Source organism: Aethalodelphis obliquidens, unplaced genomic scaffold (assembly GCF_003676395.1).
Source record: "Aethalodelphis obliquidens isolate GAN/ISIS:26980383/991018 unplaced genomic scaffold, ASM367639v1 scaffold112, whole genome shotgun sequence".
Lineage (NCBI taxonomy): Eukaryota > Metazoa > Chordata > Mammalia > Artiodactyla > Delphinidae > Aethalodelphis > Aethalodelphis obliquidens.
In genome coordinates, this window is record NW_020838056.1 from 671,012 (window position 1) to 690,765 (window position 19,754).

Below are 19,754 nucleotides of genomic sequence, written 5' to 3' on the forward strand. Positions count from 1 at the left end.
GGGCTTCGTTCCTTCTAGAGGTTTCTGTTTTCCTGCCTTGAAAACCCAAGTGGAAGAGCTGCTAGAAGCTTCTGTATTCCTGGGCTTGTGGCCCCTCCCTTGCATCACTCCAACCTCTTGCTTCTGTCATCACATTTCCTACTACTATCTCCGATCTCCTGCTTCCCTCTTCTAAGAACCCTTGTGATTACATTCGACCCACTTGGATAATCCAGGATAATCTCTCCCTCTCAGGATCCTTAATCACATTTATATAGTCCCTTTTGCCATTATAAGGTAATATTCACAGTTTGCAGGGATTAGGATGTGGATATCTTTAGGGAGAGGGGGCATTATTTATCCTACCACGGTCTCAAAATGCCATTAAAATAAGAGTCAAATTATTAAAATTGAAATTATTAATAATTATTAAATTATTAATAATTTATCATTAATAATTATTAAATTATCAAATTTTTAAATTATTAAAATAAGAGTTAAATTATTAACTCCAGGGAAAACAAGAAATTTCCCAGGAAAGGAAAAATAATCATAGTTTTCTATATGATTTATTTAGGAATAGTGTTTACAGTCATAGCAATGTAATCACTGGACATCAATCTGATTAAAAGTAAGAGATAATCATAGTGCGGGATGAGGCGTGGGAATTGTGTGCATGTGAGTTGGGGTGGGGAAAGAGAGCTGCATCTTCATTATTTTTTTTAATTAATTTATTTATGGTTGTGTTGGGTCTTCGTTTTCTGTGCGAGGGCTTTCTCTAGTTGTGGCAAGCGGGGGCCACTCTTCATCGCGGTGCGCGGGCCTCTCTTGTTGCGGAGCGCAGGCTCCAGATGCGCAGGCTCAGTAGTTGTGGCTCACGAGCCCAGTTGCTCCGTGGCATGTGGGATCTTCCCAGACCAGGGCTCGAACCCGTGTCCCCTGCATTGGCAGGCAGATTCTCAACCACTGCGCAACCAGGGAAGCCCTGCATCTTCATTATTGCGTGGTAGGAAGTCATCAGGTAATGTCTAAAGCTAAAAAACTGCAAGCGTGTTATTTAGCGATACAGAGATAAAAAAATAATCAAGTAAAACTAGTTGCCTCTGGGGAGAGGAGGATGACCTGGGGCTGCAATAGACTGACAAAAATAAAAATAAATAAATAAATGCAGATTGAAAGAAAGGGAAGTAGGACGGGGATAACGCATGGAGTCAAGAAAGGATTTTTTGAAGATGACTGAGTAACTTGAAAATTGACAGTTGGGGAACTGCTAATCTATCCAGTTAAAAGAGGACTTAAAAACAAGAATTCCCAGTCTCCTGTGTTGGTTAGGACTCTTACCTGCATGTATCAGAAACTTGACTCAAACTAGCCACATGAAAAGTGGAAGGTCTGCGAGTTCAAGGGTGTCTGATGGCACTCGAGGCAGAATCATTCCTGGGCCCCAGAAACAGCTAGAACCAGGGGCCCGAATGTGACACCCGAAGCCCTTCTCCCCCCAGTTTCTCTTTTCTGTCCATCACTTTCCTTTTCATTCTTGCTATAGCCCTGCATCCTTGCTGTTTGATCCTTGAGATGACGCATCACAACTGCCACTCCCCTGTTTCAAATGTTAAAATTTGTTCCCCAGAGAGATGTGGCTCTCTCCTTCCCTACCCTGCTTCTGGAACTCCAGGGGAAGAAAACAGGGCTGGGGACACAGTCACCTCGCGCAGAGCATACAGCGGCCAGGCGATATCTAAACTTCCCGGCTTCTCCTTCTTGGGATTAACTTTATCATGGAATTTTATTTAAAAAATGGGATACTATCTAGTTATTTAAAAGAACAAGTAAGCACTTTATATAGAGTGGGAAGATGTCTCTGACAGATTCTTCAGTGAAAAAAAGCAAGCCATAGAATCTGTTCCATGCATGTATGTGTGCGTGTGTTTATGTATATTTCACATGCCTCGAGCCCTTATGTATTGTGATGTTTAAGGAAACGGAATGTCTGGGGAGTTTTAATTCTCTGTGTCACACATTTTATATACAAATACATATGTCTGTATTATTCGAATATTTACAGAGTGTAAGAAAAAATGCAAAATGTGAATTTGTCCATAATGAGTATATATCGCTTTTATAATAAGAAACCAATGGGAGAAATCTTTGCCACTTTGCATTGCCTATAGGATAAAACCTAGGGTCTTCTGCCTTGGGAATCTGACTGCAGCCGCCCTCTCACAGGCCCTGTGTTCTAGCCCTCACACAATTGCTTGACTACGGCATGTTCAAATCCCAACTGGAAATCTTTCTCGTGTTTCTTGACCAAAACTAGTGAGCCCCGCCTCCCTCCTGCCTATCCAAACCCTCATGTCCTACCAAGGCCACTTTTAGTCCCTCCTTCCCCTGTCCTCCCACTGATGATTGGTCTCTGACAGATAGCACCAAGCTGACCTTTTATTCTGTGATGTGTTTCCCATGTGGATATCTTTTTAATGGGCCTTGAAAAGAAGGAGCCACTTGTTGAGTTTTTTCCCCCATTGTCTGGCACTATGAAATGTACATCATATGAGCTCCTTCATTGTCTGGCACTATGAAATGTACATCATATGAGCTCTGCATATTGCAAATGAACCATTGGCTAAGGGACTGATGCATGTTTTCTCCTGAACGTTTACCCACCAGCTGGGAGGTAAATGGCAGGGGAAGGAAAAGGAAGGACTGAAGGTCTTCTGGGCCCTCAAGAGCACATCTCTAGCTCAGGGCCCAGCTCACAGAAGCCCCTTCATAATTCAGCAAGTGCTGCGTTGTAGTCGGAACTCAATTAGACAAAGCTTCCAGGCTTTGGGGAGTGGACTTCGGGCTGTGTTGCTGCTGAGGAGTCTCCCTCCCTCCCAGGAGGGTTTCCTTCCCTGCTCCTCCACTCCACTCTCTTCTAGCGCTTTCCTGGGCGTTGCCCGTGTATGATTCGTTGTTCTTTACCCATTAATTTCCTGATAAAAACTGGAAAGTTTCTGTACCTTTGAGTTAACAAAATTTACTTAGTCATAAACAACATTGTATTATAAGTTTCAGGTATGAAATTAGCATCCACTTCTACTTTTTATATTCTCACTTTACAAGATTGTTCCAGGCATATTTGTTTAAATTAATCCTATGCTCTTTTAGCTGTCTCTGAGTAATTAAAATTCACGTTATCTTCAGTGCATAAATCCTTTACGTGTTAAGCTGCTCCTTTCAATGGTTTTTATAATTGAGTTCATCCTGTCCAAAACTTTTACCTCTCAAGTATGCAACTAGAGCCTCATTCTGGCCACACAGAAATAGGTTTATGTGTTGCTAAAATTCAGGACCTCTGTTTAAACCAGAAAAGGGCATTGCAGCCCCTGAGACAGGTGGCCAGGATAAATCATACACCTGGAATAATTCAGTCCAGTGTTCTTTATCTGTGGAACTAAGTGATTCTGTGCTAATCACAGGAGAATCCAGGGACAGTTGTGGACTCGGGAGCTGGAGTGAGTTTGTTTTTAAGATACTCTCATAGACAAAGTTTTCTTAGGAAAGTAATTCAGAATGAATGCCCTGAATACAGAGTCCGTTCAGGTTTTCGGAAGAAAAATGTCATTTAAACATTAGTGTCTGTCATATTTGAGAGGTCCCAGCCTATGACATACTTTCCGTTTCAGGTTCAATGAGTTAGTAATTTCAGAGCACAGAATTATGAATTGGCTAGTCATCCTCATCTAGCAAGACCTACTCAGTGTTCCTCTCCTGACTGGGGAAAGCCGAACTCTCATGGGCCCTCGGTGTTTGGGAGGGACAGGTGTGAGGGTGAGGGCTTTAGGTGAGAGGGGACACCAAAGCTCCAGGGCAGAGGCATGCAGAATTGGAAGGGCAGGGACTTCCCTGCTGGTCAAGTCGTTAAGACTCCGTGCTTCCACTGCAGGGAGCGCGTGTTTGACCCCTGGTCGGAGAACTAAGATCCTGCATGCCACACGGCGCGGCCAAAAAAACCAAAAAAGAATTGGGAGGGTAGATGCGGGAGGAGGATGAAGGCTGGGGTGAGGGTGTGGGCTGGGACCGGGCACTGTGTGGACACCCAGGGCCTCTTAGGAAGCACCTATGCCAGCCTGTGCAGGCAGATTGGACACAGATAAACGGGCTGGAAAAAACAGAGGCAAAGACTGACACTAAGATGGTTCAGTAATTCTTAACCTCAGAGATGTTTGGACGTGTTTTTGTTTGGGGTCATTTCTGTGTGTGTGTGTGAGCTCCTTAATTTTGGCCAGGAATGGTTGCTGGGATGCTACAGCTCAGGACCCATGCCGTTCACAGATGCCTCCGTTTACTCTTCAGTGTATCCAGGACAGCATTGCCCCTTTCACCCTCCATGTTGTTCTATTTAAAAGGAGACGTTTAGCTCAGCTGATGTGATGTGACTTTGGTGGTTTTGGTGGTTAAGCGTTGATCATTTTGGGAAAAACAAAACCATTTCCCCACATCGAGTTGCACAGATGCTTTTATACTCCTCTTCCGGATTGTCTGTTTAGGTTGACTCTAATGAACCCTAGTGGAAATGACCACATGTTTGTATGATGTAAATGTAGAATTATCTGCAAGGAAGCCTCTATCTGGGGAGCTTATGCTTGGATTTAGAGTGTTGTTTTCAAATCGCTAATGATAGAAATGGAAAGTACTTTCAAAAGCTTGGAATTTCAAAGTGTACTCTTATATTAGTTCTCTGCTCCAACAGATTTTGAGAAAGTAGCGTTATAATAAGGACACAGTGACCAAAGCTGGGAACAGCTCATGTACATTAATATTTCTGGAATATGAAACGCTTGAAAATAACTTATGGGGATGACCCCTTTAGAGATTTGTTTATAATTAACACAGACTAATTCTTGGATTTTTTTGAAGAGTTGGTTATGATTCATGTAAAATAGTTCTTGCATTCTATGACTTAATGAATTTTGATTTCTTTTAGAGATGCTGGGATGGAGTATTAAGATGGCATTTGGCCAGAGGACTGGGAAGTACTAGGACGCTATCCCAAATGTCTTTGTACAGCATCTCTAAGGGAGATGACAGGCAAGCAATGCACAGAAACCCTTTTCATTATACTGGTCTCCATAGAGGACCACCCTTAGCCCCACTTCCTATACTAGGTCCATCTGCTGGCCTAGAAACAGAGTTGGGTGTTACTATTCCTGTGTATTTGCCTCGGCGTTGGAACTTCACTCTTGGATCTCAACACCCTCCTGCAGGAGAGCCTTCTCTTCCTTGCACACAGATGCAAGCCAGCTAGCCCGAGGGGAGGGCCAGGGCACATAGCAAGGGGCTGTGCATGTGCCCTGAGGGTCTGGAGCAGAGCTGACCTTAGCCACAGGTGGCTAGTGTATCTCAGACTGGGTCTGGTTGAGGGAAGAGGAGCAGAAACCCCCTCCCAAGACAGCAACAAAAGAAATGGCTGGGCCCTTCCCAGGGGCTCAGGCCTCTGCCTCTGCTGTATTGTCATTAGCCTTCTTAGGGGCAGGGGAAGGTAGAAAAGAGCCATACACACGTGCCTGCTGACAGGTGAATCCCTTGGAAAGTTTTCACTCTGGAGAACACAGCGTCGCAGTATCCTGGAACTTCATTCAGTCTCTTTGGAGGTGGAGTGTCTTTCTCTTGACTGGGGAGAGTGAAAGTACAGAAATAGGGAATGTTAACTTCCTTTCCTCCCCTTCGCCACCTCCTTAGATTTATGCCTTCACTTTAGTAAAATGCATCATGTGTTAGCTCATTCACAGAGCTTTGCCTATTTGAACAGTCTAATCCTCAAGTTCCATAGGGTGAGGTGAGGGGACCAACAGGCTGCCTTCTTTGCTCCCACAGAGGATGTGGACAACTGGTGTGGTCAACTTTATGCAAATGCCAGTCCAAGCTCTCCTGCCTTCCAAGAAACTCTATTTCCTAACTCCCTCTATGGGGAAATTCTGGACAGCATGGAAGCAAATATGTCAAAACCTACATGGTATGTGGGAAAATGTAACAAGGAAGGTCTGGCAACTTGAAGTCTGACTTCAGGGCACAGGACCTAACAAATTTTACCAACAACAGTCATCAGTAACCTGGAAGTGACCCAATCGGTGAACTTTACTCAGGCTTTGAACTGTGTCAACTAGGTACCCTTGACGCCCTTTTTCTGTTTGATTCTGGTCATTTGTTGATGTCTGTGGCATTATGTTATTATGGCTCTTTCTCTGTTATGTTGGCACCTTTGCCTCCATCTCCCCTGTAATTTCCTCCCCTGTCTGAGATCTACTCATCTCTCAGTCTTTAACTCTGGGCCTCTGTCTTGCCCGTCCTCGGGAACTTTTCCACTTTCTCCAGTCATCTCCCACCTTTTTCCGATCTGACTGTTAGCTGGTTTCTAGGCCTTTATCTCCAACAGCCTTTGGGCCTTGGCTTTTGGATGTTATCTCAAACCCCGTGTGTCTTGAAAACTAACGTACATTATAGTTCCTGGGAAACTCGCTTGCCCATTTCCTCCAGTGAGGGTCTAGTTCTCCTGTCTCTTACTGAGGCTTTTTGGCCACACCTCACTGTTGCCAGGAAGTCACAAATCACACTTGCTGAGGGATGTTTCTGCCCCCTCCTTGCTTCCCACCTCACCAGCACTTGGTCATGGCATAACTGCAGAGGTTTCCTCATTGACCTTCTGGTCTCAGTTCCCCACTGGTTGCTCCCAGCGGCTCCGTGGTATTGACAGAAATGGACCTTGGAGTTATATGCAGGTTTAGATCACTTTGTGACTCCTGCTTACTCTGTGACCTTGAACTGGTTACATAAATCCCCTTAGTTTTCGTTTTCACATCTAGAAAGTGGAGATATTAGCGTCTGTCCCCTGTAGCTGTTAGAGAATTCAGGTGAGATATTAAATGTAAAAAGCCAAGTAAAAGTCCAGTGCCAGGCACAAAGCAGGTGCTCAGTAAATGCTGCTCTCATCCCAGCAGAGACCACACTTCCTGCTTCACTTAACTTCCTCCGACCTCTCTCAGTCTATCCCAACTGATTTTCTTTTAAAATTTAGGTATGGTTTATATACAGTGAAAGGGACAAATGTTATATATACAGTTCAGTCATTTTTGAAAAATGCATACATTCCTGTAACCAACACCTCGTTAAAGTATAGAACATTTCTGTTTCCCTAGAAAGTTCTGTTCTGCCCCTCCCTCAGAAGTGGCTACTATTCTGTTTCAATCAACATAGACGAGTTTTCTTTAAACGTATTCATACAATTGAGTTTATATACCCTCTTTTTGTTCCCGGTGTCTTTCTTTCAGCCCTGTTTTTGAGATTCAGCCATGTTATTATGGGATTTAGTGGTTCATTCCTTTTTGTTGCTGAGTGGTACTCCACTGTATGAATATATCTCAGTTTGTTTATCTGTTCTCCTGTTGATGGACACCTGGGCTATTTCCGATTTGGGGCTATTTTGAACACAGGTCTAATGAGTCTTTCTGTGGACATATGTTTTCATTGTACTTGGATAAATCCCTAAGAGTGGAATTGCTAGGAAATGTAGTACATATGTATTTAAATTTATTAAAAAATGCCATCTGTTTCCCATCAGCAGTATATGGAAGTTCTGGTCATTCTACATCCTCACCAACATTTGGTGTTGTCAGTTTTTTCATTATAATTATTCCTGTTTGTGTGTGGTGGTATCTCATTGTAAATTTGGAGTTTCCTGATGACTAATGACGTTGAACGCTTTTCATGTGCTTACTGACATACCTTTTGTAAACTAAGTGTTCAAGTCTATTATCCATTTTAAACATTGGGTATTTTGGGTTTTTATTATTGAGTTTAGGAATCATTTACGTATTCTGGATATAAGTTCCCTTTTTTTTTTATCACTGGTGTCCCTGGGACTTTATAATGCCACCATTCTCTCTGATTGTCATTGTCATGACAGCGCAAGTGGCTAAATATGGCTACTTGTGATACACATGATATTTGGACTTCAGTTATTCCAATTATTGCTTACTTAAGGTCAGTTCAACATACATGAAAGAGAGTTTTAAAACCCACATCATCTGTCAGTTGACACCATCCATGTCGCATTTATTCCATTTATCCCATGATCATTTGCTAAGAGAAACTGTCAGTTGCCAAGTGTCACTTCTGTGGCCAAAATCTGAATTATTTTTTAATTTTTATTTTATTTATTTACTTAGGAATGTTAAAATATTTATTCAGAGATTAGCCATATATTGGGGGTCCTTTCCTAAAACCCAAACATGAAAACCCCCAAAGGAAAATTCCATATAGACTATGATTGCAAATGACTAATGCAATATAATTTAAGTAAAACATGGAAAATACATTGCCTTTTTAATAAAGATCTAAATTGTGTTCCTTTTTGAAGGCTTTGTTTTGTTTTTGAATTTTATATTTTTTACACAGCAGGTTCTTATTAGTCATCCATTTTATACATATGAGTGTATACATGTCAATCCCAATCTCCCAATTCATCCCACCACCGCCCCCCACCACTTTCCCCCCTTGGTGTCCATACATTTGTTCTCTGCATCTGTGTCTCAATTTCTGCCCTACAAACCAGTTCATCTGTACCATTTTCTAGGTTCCACATATATGCGTTAATATATGATATTTGTTTTTCTCTTTCTGACCTACTTCATCTGTATGACAGTCTCTAGATCCACCCACGTCTCTACAAATGAGCCAATTTTGTTCCTTTTTATGGCTGAGTAATATTCCATTGTATATATGTACCACATCTTCTTTATCCGTTCATCTGTCGATGGGCATTTAGGTTGCTTCCATGTCCTGGCTATTGTAAATAGTGCTGCAATGAACATTGGGGTGCATGTGTCTTTTTGAATTACGGTTTTCTCTGGGTATATGCCCAGTAGTGGGATTGCTGGGTCATATGGTAATTCTATTTTTAGTTTTTTAAGGAACCTCCATACTGTTCTCCATAGTGGCTGTATCAATTTACATTCCAATCAACAGTGCAAGAGGGTTCCCCTTTCTCCACACCCTCTCCAGCATTTGTTGTTTGTAGATTTTCTGATGATGCCCATTGTAACTGGTGTGAGGTGATACCACACTGTAGTTTTGATTTGCATTTCTCTAATGATTAGTGATGTTGAACATCTTTTCATGTGTTTGTTGGCAATCTGTATATATTCTCTGGAGAAATGTCTACTTAGGTCTTCTGCCCATTTTTGGATTGGGTTGTTTGTTTTTTTAATATTGAGCTGCATGAGCTTTTTCTACATTTTGGAGATTAATCCTTTGTCCATTGATTCGTTTGCAAATATTTTCTCCCATTCTGAGCGTTGTCTTTTCGTCTTGTTTGTAGTTTCCTTTGCTTTGCAAAAGCTTTGAAGTTTCAGTAGGTCCCATTTGTTAATTTTTGTTTTTATTCCCATTACTCTAGGAGGTGGATCAAAAAAGATCTTGCTGTGATTTATGTCAAAGAGTGTTCTTTCTATGTTTTCCTCTAAGAGTTTTATAGTGTCTGGCCTTACATTTAGGTCTCTAATCCATTTTGAGTTTATTTTTGTATATGGTGTTAGGGAGTGTTCTAATTTCATTCTTTTACATGTGGCTGTCCAGTTTTCCCAGCACCACTTATTGAAGAGACTGTCTTTTCTCCATTGTATATCCTTGCCTCCTTTGTCATAGATTAGTTGACCATAGGCATGTGGGTTTATCTCTGGGCTTTCTATCCTTTTCCATTGATCTATATTTCTGGTTTTGTGCCACTACCATACTGTCTTGATTACTGTAGCTTTGTAGTGTGATCTGAAGTCAGGGAGTCTGATTCCTCCAGCTCCATTATTTTCCCTCAAGACTGCTTTGACTATTCGGGATCTTTTGTGTCTCCATACAAATTTTAAGATTTTTTGTTCTACTTCTGTAAAACATGCCATTGGTAATTTGATAGGGATTGCATTAAATCTGTAGATTGCTTTGGGTAGTATAGTCATTTTCACAATATTGATTCTTTCCATCCGAGAACATGGTATATCTCTCCATCTCTTTGTATCATCTTTAATTTCTTTCATCAGTGTCTTATAGTTTTCTGCATACAGATCTTTTGTCTCCCTAGGTAGGTTTATTCCTAGGTATTTTATTCTTTTTGTTGCAGTGGTAAATGGGAGTGTTTCCTTAATTTCTCTTTCAAATTTTTCATCATTGGTGTATAGGAATACAAAAGATTTCTGTGCATTAATTTTGTATCCTGCAACTTTACCACTTCATTGATTAGCTCTAGTAGTTTTCTGGTGGCATCTTTGGGGTTCTTTATGTATTATATCATGTCATTTGCAAACAGTGACAGTATTACTTCTTCTTTTCCAATTTGTATTTCTTTTTCTTCTCTGATTGCTTTGACTAACACTTCCAAAACTATGTTGAATAATAGTGGTGAGAGTGGGCAGCCTTTTCTGTTCCTGATCTTAGAGGAAATGCTTTCAGTTTTTCACCACTGAGAATGATGTTTGCTGTGGGTTTGTCGTGTATGGCCTTTATTATGTTGAGGTAAGTTCCCTGTATGCCCACTTTCTGGAGAGTTTTTATCCTAAATGGGTGTTGAATTTTGTCAAAAGCTTTTTCTGCATGTATTGAGGTGATCATATGGTTTTTCTTCTTCAGTTTGTTAATATGGTGTATCACATTGATTTGCTTATGTTGAAGAATCCTTGTATCCCTGGGATACAAGGGATAAATCCCACTTGATCTCTTTGCTAGTATTTTGTTGAGGATTTTTGCATCCATAATCATCAGTGATATTGGTCTGTAATTTTCTTTTTTTGTAGTATCTTTGTCTGGTTTTGGTATCAGGGTGATGGTGGCTTCGTAGAATGAATTTGGGAGTGTTCCTTCCTCTGCAATTTTTTGTAAGTCTTTGAGAAGAATAGGTGTTAGCTCTTCTCTGAATGTTTGTTAGAATTCACCTGTGAAGCCATCTGGTCCTGGACTTTTGTTTGTTGGAATACTTTTAATCACAGTTTCAATTTCATTACTTGTAATTGGTCTGTTCATATTTTCTGTGTCTTCCTGGTTCAGTCTTGGAAGGTTATACCTTTCTAAGAATTTGTCCATTTCTTCCAGGTTGTCCATTTTATTGCTATAGAGTTGCTTGTAGTAGACTCTTAGGATGCTTTGTATTTCTGTGGTGTCTGTAGTAATTTCTCCTTTTTATTTGTATTTTATTTATTTGACCCTCTCCCTCTTTTTCTTGATGAGTCTGGCTAATGTTTTATCAATTTCATTTATCTTCTCAAAGAACCAGCTTTAGTATCATTTATCTTTGCTATTGTTTTCTTTGCTTCTATTTCATTTATTTCTGCTCTGATCTTTATGATTTCTTTCCTTCTGCTAACTTTGGGTTTTGTTTGTTCTTCTTACTCTAGTTCCTTTAGGTGTAAGGTTAGATTGTTTATTTGAGATTTTTCTTGTTTCTTGAGGTAGGCTTGTATAGCTGTAAAATTCCCTCTTAGAACTGCTTTTGCTGCATCCCATAGGTTTTGGATTGTCGTGTTTTCATTCTCATTTATCTCTCGGTATTTTTTGATTTCCTCTTTGATTTCTTCAGTGATCTCTTGGTTATTTAGTAATGTATTCTTTAGCCTCCATGTGTTTGTGTTTTTTACATGTTCTTTTCCCTGTAATTCATTTCTGATCTCATAGCATTGTGGTCAGAAAAGATGCTTGATATGATTTCAATTTTCTTAAATTTACTGACGCTTGATTTGTGACCCAAGACATGATCTATCCTGGAGAATGTTCTGTGCGCACTTGAGAAGAAAGTGTAATCTGTTGTTTTTGGATGGAATGTCCTATAAATATCAATTAAATCTATTTGGTCTATTGTGTCATTTAAAGCTTGTGTTTCCTTAATTTTCTCTTTGGATGGTCTGTCCGTGGGTGTAAGTGAGATGTTAAAAGTCCCCCCATTATTATTGTGTTACTGTCGATTTCCGCTTTTAGAGCTGTTAGCAGTTGCCTTATGTATTGAGGTGCTCCTATGTTGGGAGCATATATAATTGCTATATCTTCTTCTTGGATTGATCCCTTGATCATTATGTAGTGTCCTTCTCTGTCTCTTGCAATAGTCTTTATTTTAAAGTCTATTTTGTCTGATATGAGTATTGGTACTCCAGCTTTCTTTTGATTTCCATTTGCATGGAATATCTTTTTCCATCCCCTCACTTTCAGTCTGTGTGTGTCCCTCAGTCTGAAGTGGGTCTCTTGTAGACAGCATATATATGGGTCTTGTTTTTATATCCATTCAGTGAGTCTGTGTCTTTTGGTTGGAGCATTTAATCCATTGACGTTTAAGGTAATTATCGATATGTATGTTCCTATGACCATTTTCTTAATTGTTATGGGTTTGTTTTTCTAGGTCTTTTTCTTCTCTTGTGTTTCCCACTTAGAGAAGTTCCTTTAGCATTTATTGTAGAGCTGGTTTGGTGGTGCTGAATTCTCTTAGCTTTTGCTTGTCTGTAAAGCTTTTGATTTCTCCATTGAATCTGAATGAGATCCTTGCTGAGTAGAGTAATCTTGGTTGTAGGTTCTTCCCTTTCATCACTTTAAATATGTCATGTCACTCCCTTCTGGCTTGTAGAGTTTCTGCTGAGAAATCAGCTGTTAACCTTATGCGAGTTCCCTTGTATGTTATTTGTCTTTTTTCCCTTGCTGCTTAGAGATGAGGTTCCATTTCTGGAGTGTGGAATTGGAAATATCTGCATGAACTCACTATTTTTTTTCTGTCTAAAAGATGTATACTTCTTATCTCTGTCCACTGAATCAGTGACCCAGTAGCAATGAGTGTTTCTAGTGCTGAGACCATGGTCTCTAAATACCAGTCTCATTAAAAGAAGCCGGGACTCCTTCGAGAGGTAGCTAATGCAGTCTTAGGCAGGAATTCATAAGATGAGATTGAGCCATATTATCTTAGTAGAAGGTAGGTCACTTTCAAGGGGCTCTCAGTGGCCAAAGATGGAACAAGTTTAGCATAAAAATAATAGTGATTGAAATCAACTAAAATCCATAAAATATGTTATTTAAAAATCTGTTATATTCACATTGATGCTCCAAATTGAACTGATCAGTAACCTTGGTAATTTCTAGCTTCCCCCACCCCCCTACCTCGGTCCCATTTGGACTTGCAAACACTCCAAAATCATTGTTGTGAAAGCTGGTGAATGATAACAAAGAAACATTTATCAAGCATGTACCTTGCCTTTCCTTTACAAACCATATTTTATGATAGCAAAATAAATTCATAAAGGAAGGTTCTTTATAGAAGAAAAGCAGATGAAAAAATATACAAGGAATGACAGAATTTGGAAATTCCGTATTGCCATGTCTAAAGAAATAATACAACTGGACATTGGTCATTAGTAGATAACGTTTGATGTGGAAGTTTTTACTGGATGAGTTAGGCTAACAACCCGTGAACCCATGGGTCAATTTCAACATCATTAAGAGTAGACCAACCAGACAGTATATCCTTCCAGATATAATGCAACAGGATATACACAGTATCCAGCTCCAAGTATTCTTGCCAAAATAATCAAACCTGAATTATATTGAGTCTCTAGGTCTAATTACCAGTTTACAGGAAATGCAGGGATATAAGAACAACGCAACAAGAACATCTGCAGGAAAAATATTCTCATTTCTCCAACAAATAAATGGCCTGAAAAATTGCAGGTGGGGAAGAGGACTGTTAGAGGTTGAAGGAGACTTAAGATCTGTGGCCAAATGGAATGTGTGGACCTGCTTTGTATCTTGAGTCAAACAGATGAACTGTAAAAAAAAAGACAGTTTTTTTGGTGACAGTTGAGTTTTGAACGCAGATGATATATTGAGTATGTTAAGAAGAGGGTTAGTTGTATTAGGTGGTAATGGCGTTGTGGTTATGTTTTTTAAAAAAAGGTATTTGTGAGACTTACAGAAGCAGTTACAGGAGAAATAAGGTGATATCTAGAATTTGCTTTAAAATACTAAAAAAAAAGTAGATGGGGATAATTAAACAATATTGGCAAACTATTGATAATTATGAAAGAGGGTGATAGGGATTCATTTTACTGAAATTTCTCATGACTTTCTTTGTTTTCATAATAAAATGTTTAAACAAGAAAAACTTGCATTTTCATCTGAAGTGAAAGTTCTGTCTGTGAAGAGCAGTGACTATATGGCTGAGCTAGGCCATGTAACATCGTATTAATGGACTTTGCTGGCATTTTCACTGTTATGAAGAAATATTTAGGTCGCACTTCATTTCTAATCTCATATGAGCACCTTCCCTGACAGCAGGTGACTTCCAAGTGTAATGTCAGAGCTTGGTGTTTGTTGCCTGTTTTTTCACAGGCTGGAAAGGCTTGCCAGCCCAGCGTGGATTCGATCGCATTCATTGTTTGTGCTCCTTGCTTGAAAACTGAATAAAGATCAGGAAGAGCACAGTTGTTCATCAGCTGTTTCGTCTGAATCAAGCAGCATGTAGATGGGTATCCAGGGGTCCACCTCCTCCTTCTGAAGGACCGCTGTTCACATAGCTGGGTCCCTTGCACCTCTGACCATCAGCATGATGTGTCACAAAGTAATCATGAACCCCCCAAAAGAGAACATCTCTCTTGCAGCATATGTTTACCACATACTACGTTTTAAAGCCCTTCTACCCTACCTGCAGCTCACAAACGCCAAGTGCCGATTCATAGAGTGCACTTGAGGGATGCATGCTAACTCAGAAGAGAACACCTGTCGGTGTAATGCATGTGTCCTAATAATTGCTTTTCTTTACTATGTGTCATCGATGATTTGTGCTATGAAACCTTGTCACTTGATAGAGAAATTTTGCTAATAATTCATTCAACTTTCCCTTCAAGTGTGTTTATTTTCAGCTTTGTAGCTTATACCGGTTTTTGCCGCAAGGATTACAACTTTGAATGATGCTCTGTAATTTTGGTTTCCCTCTGCCTTTAGTGATAAAATTAATTGCTTTTGTAGTCTAATTACTTTGCACTTGTCTAGGAACACTAGATTGGTTTACTGAAAATGACCGTGTGCAGTGTCTGGGAAAGGTACCAAAGGTCGGATGGCTGTGCCTGGCAGAGTTTCCATCCGATTGTCCTGAGAACTAGCGACCAGTGGATTGCAGGGCCAATAAATAAGTGGACTGCAGGTCCAGCTTACAACACATGTCTTCCTTCCTTACCATGTTTTTTTCCCCATCTGCTTGTGTAAAATATTTATAGTCGAAGATTCACTTTTTTCTAGAACATTGAGATCTGTTGATACTGAAGGACCCCCTTACCGTTTCGGTTTATAACATTTCATGTTGTCTTTTCACCACGTTTACATCTGAATCATTTTGGGAATTCAAAATGTAATGCTGAGTTACAATGATAATAAAAATGCCAACTTAAATGTATTGGTCATAACAAACTACATCAAAGTGAAAGTTGAGGGCTTCCCTGGTGGCGCAGTGGTTGAGAGTCCGCCTGCCGATGCAGGGGACACGGGTTCGTGCCCTGGTCCGGGAGGATCCCACATGCCGCGGAGTGGATAGGCCCGTGAGCCATGGCCACTGAGCCTGCACGTCTGGAGCCTGTGCTCCGCAACGGGAGAGGCCACAACAGTGAGAGGCCCGACTACCGCAAAAAAAAAAAAAAAAAAAAAGTGCAAGTTGATGAAGCCCAGCCACAGTGTGAATATGAAGTTTGCAGAGACAGACCTGGCAATTTCTCGATTTCACGTTGCTTAAAATCATTATCGTACACTTTGGAATGCATGTGAAAAAAATCACTTCATTTCTTTAGCCTCTGGAGGTGACCCAATTACTTTCCCATCCTTGATAGATCCCCAGTTCACTTGTGGTCTCTGAGCCACCCCATGAAGAACTGTACCTTTAAACAGAACCTGGGGACAGGATGTTTGCATACAGCACTGTGCAGTGTCAGGGAGTCTTCCATCCCTGGAAACCTGTCCATGTAGTATAGTGTTTCTCAAAGTGTAATTTGGGGAACCCTTCCATCAAAATCAGCGGGGGAGCTTTTTAACAAGTATATTCCTAGGCCTCATTCCAGGCTCCTGAGCAGACTCTCTGGGCGTGTGGCCTGGGAACCTGCATTTTAGAAACCTTTCCCAAGTGTACCTGGTACAAATACAGTTGAAGGACTGTTTAGAGTTTATGCAACGTAGACTATGTATGCCTGCTCTGCTGGGTTTACGTGACACGTTATTTTTATATTTTATGATGAACGTTTTACCCTTCTCCTATTTTACCCCCAGGACTGGTCCATCATGTCTGTAACCTGTTCACTGAAACTGCCACACTGTGCTTGGATGTGGACAATAAAAACAACAACGAGATGGCAGCCGCCCTGCTATTTTCCCTGCTGGATATTTTGCACAGCATGCTGACCTATACCTCCGGGGTCGTGCGACTGGCTCTGCAGGTAGAGGACCTCTTTCTCCACATCTTGAACAACCCTGTGCCACGTCCCACTTCCCTTTCCTTCTGTTTTCTCTAATCTTCCTTGAATGTGGCTTTATTTTTGGAAAAGAACATATGATTCCATAGGGAGGGAATACCATATTTATTAGCCATCTTTGGGTGACCAGTGTCAAGGACAGGTAATTTGAACACAAAGTCTGAAAGGAAAGCAGGAGAAGCCCAAGCAAAGAATTGGTGAGTACTCATTAGGGAACTGCTGGCGACCCAGAGATCATCTGGACTGTGAGGTTGGCCAAGCAGTGTGTAGTCTTTCCTGTCCAGAGATGGCACTCCAGCCCACCCCCAGCAGGATGGATTAGCTAGCGAGCAGCAGCGGATTGAGGTTTTAGGTGTGCATACACACGCACACATAATGTGTTTGTATGTGCATAGATACACACACATACATATACATGCATGTGCAACACATAAACCCTCACACTTGCTTTCCGTTATGACTGATAATGTGGAATTGCAAGATGGTTTTTTGTTTTTTTGTTTTTTAATATCTTTATTGGAGTATAATTGCATTACAATGGTGTGTTAGTTTCTGCTCTATCACAAAGTGAATCATCTGTACGTATACGTATATCTCCATATCCCCTCCCTCTTGCGTCTCCCTCCCACCCTCCCTATCCCACCCCTCTAGGTGGGCAAAAAGCACCGAGCTGATCTCCCTGGGCTATGTGGCTGCTTCCCACTAGCTATCTATTTTATTTATTTTACATTTGGTAGTGTATATATGTCCATGCCACTCTCTCACTTTGTCCCAGCTTACCCTTCCCTCTCCCCGTGTCCTCAAGTCTGTTCTCTACGTCTGCATCTTTATTCCTGTTCTGCCCCTAGGTTCTTCAGAACCTTTTTTTTTTTAAGATTCCATATATATGTGTTAGCATACGGTATTTGTTTTTCTCTTTCTGACTTACTTCACTCTGTGTGACACACTCTGTGTGTCTCTATCTCCATCCACCTCACTACAACTAACTCAATTTCGTTTCTTTTTATGGCTGTAATATTCCATTGTATACATGTGCCACATCTTCTTTATCCATTCATCTGCTGATGGACACTTAGGTTACTTCCATGTCCTGGCTATTGTAAATAGAGCTGCAATGAACATTGTGGTACATGACTCCTTTTGGAATTATGGTTTTCTCAGGGTATATGCCCAGTAGTGGGATTGCTGGGTCGTATGATAGTTCTATTTTTAGTTTTTTAAGGAACCTCCATACTGTTCTCCATAGTGGCTGTACCAAATCACATTCCCACCAGGAGTACAAGAGGCTTCCCTTTTCTCCACACCCTCTCCAGCCAGCATTTATTGTTTGTAGATTTTTTGATGATGGCCATTCTGACCGGTGTGAGGTGATACCTCACTGTAGTTTTGATTTGCATTTCTCTAATGATTAGTGATGTTGAGCATCCTTTCATGTGTTTGTTGGCAATCTGTATATCTTGTTTGGAGAAATGTCTGTTTAGGTCTTCTGCCCATTTTGGGGTTGGGTTGTTTGTTTTTTTGATATTGAGCTGCATGAGCTGCTTGTATATTTTGGAGATTAATCCTTTGTCAGTTGCTTCATTTGCAAATATTTTCTTCCATTCTGAGGGTTGTCTTTTCATCTTGTTTATGGTTTCCTTTGCTGTGCAAAAGCTTTTACATTTCATTAGGTCCCATTTGTTTATTTTTGTTTTTATTTCCATTTCTCTAGGAGGTGGGTTAAAAAGGATCTTGCTGTGATTTATGTCATAGTTTTCCTCTAAGAGTTTTATAGAGTCTCGCCTTACATTTAGGTCTTTAATCCATTTTGAGTTTATTTTTGTGTATGGTGTTAGGAAGTGTTCTAATTTCATCCTTTTACATGTAGCTGTCCAGTTTTCCCAGCACCACTTATTGAAGAGGCTGTCTTTTCTCCATTGTATATTCTTGCCTCCTTTATCGAAGATAAGGTGACCATATGTACGTGGGTTTATCTCTGGGCTTTCTCTCCTGTTCCATTGGTCTATATTTCTGTTTTTGTGCCACTACCATACTGTCTTGATTACTGTAGCTTTGAGCTAGAGGAATCAGGCCCCCTGCAAGATGGTTTTTGAGGGCTAGAGATGTATTGGATTGGCCAAAAAGTTCCTTCAGTTTTTAAGTAAAAAGACACATTTTTCATTTGCACCAAGAACCTTATTGAACAACATATTCACCCTTTTTTGTTCCACTGCCTTCTGCCATTTTCAGGCAACTTCATAATTCCATTTTCCCAAAACTTTTTGTCTTTTTGAGCAAATAACTGTTCCAGGTGCCTTTTACAGTCTTCCACGGAATGGATATTTTTTACATTAAGAGAATTTTGCGAAGACCTAAATAAATGGAAATCCGAAGTGCAGTGTCTGGTAAATATGGTGGATGAATCAGAAGTTCCCACCCAAGCTGTAACAGTTTTCGCCTGGTCATCATAGAAACATGCGGTCTTGCGTTATCCTGATGGAAGATTATGTGTTTTCTGTTGACTAATTCTGGACACTTTTCATTGAGTGCTCCTTTCAGTTGGTCTAACTGGGAGCAGTACTTGTTGGAATTAATCGTTTGGTTTTCTGGAAGGAGCTCATAATAGAGGACTCCCTTCTGATCCCACCATACACACATCACCTTCTTTGGAAGAAGACCAGCCTTTGGTGTGGTTGGTGACGGTTCATTTCACTTGCCCCACAGTCTCTTCCATTGCACATTATTGTGCAGTATCCACTTTTTATCACCCATCACAATTTGTTTTAGAAACAAAACGTTTTCATTACATTTCAATGGAGAATCGCATGCGGAAATACGGTCAAGGAGGTTTTTTTCCCTTATGTGGAACCCAAACATCAAAGCGATGAACATAACCAAGTTGGTGCAAATGATTTTCAGCGCTTGATTTGGATATTTTGAGTATGTTGGCTGTCTCCTGTGTGGTATAACGTTGATTGTTCTCAATTAATGTCCCAATTTGATTGCTATCAACTTCAACTTGTGTACCTGACCGTGGAGCATCGGCCAGTGAGAAATCTCTGGTACGAAACTTCGTAAACCACTTTTGACGTGTTCGATCAGCCACAGCACCTTCTCCATACACTGCACAAATCTTTTTTTGCGTTTCAGTTGTGTTTTTACCTTTCTTGAAATAATAAAGCATAATATGCTGAAAGTGTTGCTTTTTTTCTTCCATCTTCAATATTAAAATGGCTACACAAAAATCCAGCAATTTTGATAAGTTTTTTTTTTTTTTTTTTTTTTTTTTTT

The 19,754-nt window shown here is 40.4% G+C and overlaps 1 protein-coding gene across 5 annotated transcripts in view; it reads left to right on the forward strand.

Annotated features, from left to right (window-relative positions):
- Positions 1–19,754, forward strand: part of ULK4 (unc-51 like kinase 4) — a 523,006-nt gene that overhangs the window by 335,870 nt on the left and 167,382 nt on the right. For all 5 annotated transcript variants that reach the window (XM_027097129.1, XM_027097131.1, XM_027097128.1 and 2 more), the window contains one exon: positions 16,282–16,448. In XM_027097129.1, the coding sequence (XP_026952930.1) occupies positions 16,282–16,448 (167 nt within the window). The remainder of the gene's footprint in view (positions 1–16,281; positions 16,449–19,754) is intronic.